This window comes from Saprolegnia diclina (assembly GCF_000281045.1).
Source record: "Saprolegnia diclina VS20 unplaced genomic scaffold supercont1.229, whole genome shotgun sequence".
Taxonomy (NCBI): domain Eukaryota; phylum Oomycota; class Saprolegniomycetes; order Saprolegniales; family Saprolegniaceae; genus Saprolegnia; species Saprolegnia diclina.
Window position 1 is genome coordinate 3929 of NW_008246296.1, and position 5133 is coordinate 9061.

At 64.3% G+C, this 5133-nt stretch overlaps 1 protein-coding gene across 1 annotated transcript in view; it reads left to right on the top strand.

Annotated features, from left to right (window-relative positions):
* SDRG_17253 (hypothetical protein) overlaps window positions 1–5133 on the top strand; it is a gene marked incomplete at both ends in the record, with an annotated part of 8670 nt that extends 3537 nt beyond the window's left edge. The window contains one exon of the mRNA XM_008623493.1: window positions 243–5133. Coding sequence (XP_008621715.1) covers window positions 243–5133 — 4891 coding nt within the window. The remainder of the gene's footprint in view (window positions 1–242) is intronic.

Below are 5133 nucleotides of genomic sequence, written 5' to 3' on the forward strand. Positions count from 1 at the left end.
GGGCGACGACGTCCTGACGCTGCACAGCGACGAGAGCTCGCACGCGGCCAACGACAGCGACGACGTCCTCGAGGTGGTCGACGACGACAACGTGGGGGTCGGCGGAGGTCACGTACACGCTGCGCTTTGATGGTGGGTGCCGCCAGAACGGCTCATCTGCCTCCGCTGGTGGTGGTGCCGGCGCTGTCATCTTTGGCCCGGATGGGCGAATCCGGTGGTCTTGCTATGAGTGGCTACCGCAGCCGACTGCGGGCTCTGGTGCGCCTGCTGTGACCAACAACACGGCGGAGCTGCGCTCGGTCTACTTGGGGCTTTGCGGTCTCCTCCACCTCAAGCCCCACCGTGCGCTCATCCAAGGCGACAGCGCGCTGGTCCTCAAGTGGCTTGATGGCAGTACGCGGTGCGCGAAACCCCTTCGTGCCGCCCGCAATGCTGCCCTCGCGGTCCTCACACGCCTGCGCAACTACAACGTCCAGACAACGCTGTCCCATATTGGTCGCGGACACAATGCGGTGGCCGACCATCTTGCCAACCGTGCGATGGGCATCCCGTCGATGGGGCTGCAGCCTGGCAACGGGTTGTTCTGCTCGTGCCCGTCACCGTCTCGCAGCTGTTGCCCCGACGGCATGTCGCTGCTGGTGGGCCACGATCCCCGCCATGACGCTGGCGAGCCGCTGGTTGGGCCGTCTGGTGTCGCGCTTGGCCACTTTAGCTCCGCCACGCCAGCCCGTGCTCGGGGCTCTGCAGCGCCGCGGCCGCCAGCCTCTGCTGCCATGCCGCCAGTGCCGACGAGCTCCGTGGACGACGTGGACGACGAACCTGAGGCGTGCCTTAATGGCGGTGATGGCGGCACGACGACTTCGTATGCGACGCTCCGGGCCTCATATTTACGGGCGTCGGTGGCCGCTGCGGTGGCCACCTTGCCTGCGCCGCGCGTGTACCGCTGCATGCTGCGCCTCCCCGTGCGGTCTTCTGGATTGAACTCCGGGCCACTGAACGTGGTTGCGGAAGTCGTGCCTCAAGCTGATGATGATGACGACGCGTCTGCTATCTGGCTTTCGCATCGACACTGCCCTGCGTACGCAGACGTTGGCCGCGTGGTCTGCCGCATTTACCTTGACGTTCTGCATGCCTCGCTGCATTGGCCTCGGGCTGCGTCAGGCTCTGTGCTCCGGTTTCTTGTGCCACACGACTGGCTGGCTCTGTTCCGTGGCCTCACCTCGACAACGGCTCCTCAGACTCCTGCCCATACCCAGTTCCAGCTTGTGGCCCCATTGCTGCAGCAACCGGTTGTACTTGTCGGGGTCGACCACGCTGTGACGTCGAGTCTTGAGCAGATCGCCCGCCAGCAGCTCCCCCTGCAACGCTTAGCGCGCGACATCTGCTACTGCGCTTCGAGACGCGGTGGCTGCCCCTTCCGGCCTCACTACGGCATCCATCCGCGGTTTCTGTCTGCTCTCCTGTCCTCGTCTGCTCCGCCGTCGTCGTCGGCAGCGCCGTCACCGTCTGCTACGCTGCCCTCGCCTGCAGCGCCGACTAGCCCAGTGGAACCTTCGGGCTCTGCTACCGATGGCGCCACGGTGCCTTTGCGCCGCGCTGTGACTGGTGGCATGCAGCCGCGCCGTGGCTTTGGGACGCGGACACGCCTCGCGCGCGCTGGTGCTGCGGCCTCCTCGTCCCGCATTGATGGAACGCCGTCGCCTACCCCGGAGTTGACGACCAACGCCACCTCGGTGTCGACACTCCCTCCCGACGGGCCTGCTCTACCGCTTGGTGGTCCCCCTTTACCGCCAGATGATGACTTGTGGCTTGACGTGGCGGCTGCACACGGCTCGTCTGATACGGACGTCAACGCACCTGTGTTTCCCGATGCACGACTCTCCCCGTTCACTGCGGCTTACGACCCCGCCGACTTTGCCAGCGACGATGAGGCGGCTTCAGCGACTGGGCCTACCGCTTCCGACGAGGCTGTTGTCGCTGCCTCTGTGCCGTGTGTCGCTGCGCCGGTGGAAGATGACCGTGCGGATGTTGCCAACGCTGCGGGTGCTGGTTCCGTCGACGACGGGGCTGCGGATACAGCTTCGGACGACGATGCGGCCGGTGTGGAGGTCGATGACGGCGCCGCGGGTACTGCTGCGGTCGCCACTGACGGCCCAGCCACGCCTCCTCCGCCGCCCTCCGCGCCCCTTGACCCGTTTGCGCGCCAGCCTCGGCTCCGTATCCCGGGACCCCTCCCAGACGCACTCGCCCACGTGATTGAGGACGAGATCGCTGCGCTCTGCCGTCGCTTGGAAGTGGCCATTGAAGATGCTGCTGACTGGGACGCTGTTGAAGGTGCGGTTGCGTCCTTGCCGAGCGCCCTTGCAGCCACTCTCGGCCGCCATGCCAGCGCAATTGCTGCGGCGTCAGTCCGGCCGCCGACGCCACCGCCGCTCCGCGACGAGATCCTCGACCGGTGTGCGGCCCTGCGCGTGACCCAGCATCTCGAACCCAAGAACCGGCGCCTTGTCCAGCGTGCGCGTCGTCGTGTCGCGCGCACACGGGATGCCCGACGTCGTCTTGTCTTACGTGCGCGCTTTCCACACCACGAGCAGGAGGTGGTCCAGGGCATCTTCAACGCTGGCACTGCGGATCCGGCGCCGGCCACCACGTGCGCGATCCCTGTTGACGTGGTGCATGCTCACTTTGCCGGCCTTGGCGCGACGACCGAGCAGGCAGCTGACGAGGAGCTCCCTCCGGGTGTGTTTTGGGAGGCCCTCCGCCTCTTGCCGCTCGCGCGCGCTGGCTCTGACGAGGCGCTCTTGGCCCCAATCACGCTCGATGAGGTGGAGGACGCGCTCAACAATGTGACGTGCGGCACGGCTCCCGGCCTGGATGGGGTGCCATACGATGCCTACTACAAGTACCGCCTCGTGCTGCTCCCGTTGCTCACAACGCTCTTCAACCGTTGCTGGTCGGAACGGCGTGTCCCGGCGTCCTGGAAGGTCAGCATGACGACGCTGGTCCACAAGAAGGGCTCGGTCGACGACATTGCGAATTGGCGGCCGCTCGCGCTCCAGTCGACGCTGTACAAGCTGTACGCAAGCATCACGAAGACGCGGCTGTCGGGCTGGCTCGAGACGAATGAGCGCCTCAACAACATGCAGAAGGGGTTCCGCGACTTCAACGGCTGCCACGAGCACAATTTTGTCGCGCAGACGCTCATGCAATCGACGCGGCGCACCAAGGGCAAGCTCTTTGTTGTGTGGTACGATCTCAAGAACGCGTTTGGGTCGATGCCGCACAACTTTCTTTGGACCGTGCTGCGCCGACTCCGCGTCCCGGACGAGTTTGTCGAGCTGGTGCAGGACATCTACCGTGATGCGGCCACGGTCGTGCTCACGAAGGATGGCCTGACGGCGCCCGTGCCCCAGAAGACGGGTGTGTTCCAGGGGTGCCCGCTGAGCCCGCTTCTCTTCATCGCGGGTTTGGCGCCGCTCATGGATGCGCTGGCGGCCGTCCGTGACACTGCCGGGGCCACGCTCGCTCCTGGTCTGCGCCAGACGGGCACAGCGTTTGCCGATGACATCAAGATCTTCAGCAACTCGCGCGCCGGCATCCGCTCGCTGCACCAGCTCGTCTGCGACTTTTTGCGGTGGTCCAAGATGGAAGCCAACCCGACCAAGTGCGCGTTCTTGGGTTTTGAGCATGTAGGCAGCCGCTGCTGCCCTACGCCCGACGTCGAGCTGCTCCTTGGCGACCAAGCGATTCCTCACCTTGGCACGGTTGACGACGGATACAAATACCTGGGCATCAAGGAAGCTTTCGACGATGTGACGGTGCGCTTCCAGCTGACCGACATGTTCCACGACCTCAAGTGCAAGATTACCCTGCTCTGCAAGTCCGGGCTGGCACCGTGGCAGATCATCCGCGCGATCAAGTCCCACATCTACTCGCGTTTGGAGTACCCACTACGCCACGTGCATGCGATGAAGTCGCAACTCGACGGGCTGACACGGCACCTCTGGACGGCCCTCCGTTCGCTGCTCAAGCTGCCCGTGTCGACCACGACGAGCTTCTTCTCGACACCAACGGACTGCGGTGGCCTTGGTCTTTTGCCCATTGAAGAGCAGCGGGATGCCGTCCTGCTTGCGCACTTGTACCAGATGCTCCACTCGCCGGACGCTGACATTCGCACGATGGCCCGTCACGAGATCATGGCTGGCGCTCGAGCGGACTTCCACCTCCCCGAGGTGTCGGACTCTGACGGCGAAGTCGCTGAAGATCTCCTCCAGTCCTTCCTCAACGGCGAGCTCCAGACACTGCCAGGCGTCACGCCCAAGTCGCGCGTCGGGGCCAAGTCGACGATCGCAACCACGTTCCGGCTGCTCCTCAAGAAATACGAACTCAAGCTGACGTGCGAGCTGGGCAAGAACCTCCAGCTCAAGGTTGACGGCGTGGTCCTCACGACCAAGGACGTCAGTCGCCGGGTCAAACGTGCGCTCCAGCTCAAACACTATGAGAGATGGGGTGCATGCACCGACCAGGGACGAACCTTGGCCCATCATGGGGACATGGGATCCAAGTTCTTGACGTCTGGCGGTGGCTTATACGACAAGCAGTACCGGTTCGCCATCGCAGCGCGCCTCAACCAGGTGGATACGCGGTCTGTGCTCAAGCGCCGCCAACTGCGTGCCTCGGCAGTGTGTCGCCATTGTATTGATAGCGGCCGTCCGGAAACCCTCGCGCACGTTCTCCAACACTGCCCCCACAACCATGGTCTCATCACGCGCCGCCATGACGCGTCGCTCGACAAGATTGCTGCGGCGATACGCAAGGCCCTACCCACAGCGACGGTCAAGGTTAACGAGCTGGTGGATGGCTACAGCCCGCGCGCGCTACGACCCGACCTCCAAGTGTACTTCCAAACCGGCACGCGTCGCGTTGCTGTCCTCTTGGACCTCGCGATCACACTCGAGCACACGGCCAACGGGACGCCCAATGGTTGCCCATTTGAACGCATCGCGCGCAAGAAGGAAGACAAGTACTCCGAGCTCGGGCTGCATTTGCGCCAGACGTGCGATGAAGTCTACTGCACAGCCTTGGTGTATGGTGCCCTTGGATCTGTCTACAAGAAGAACGAGACGGCTCTCA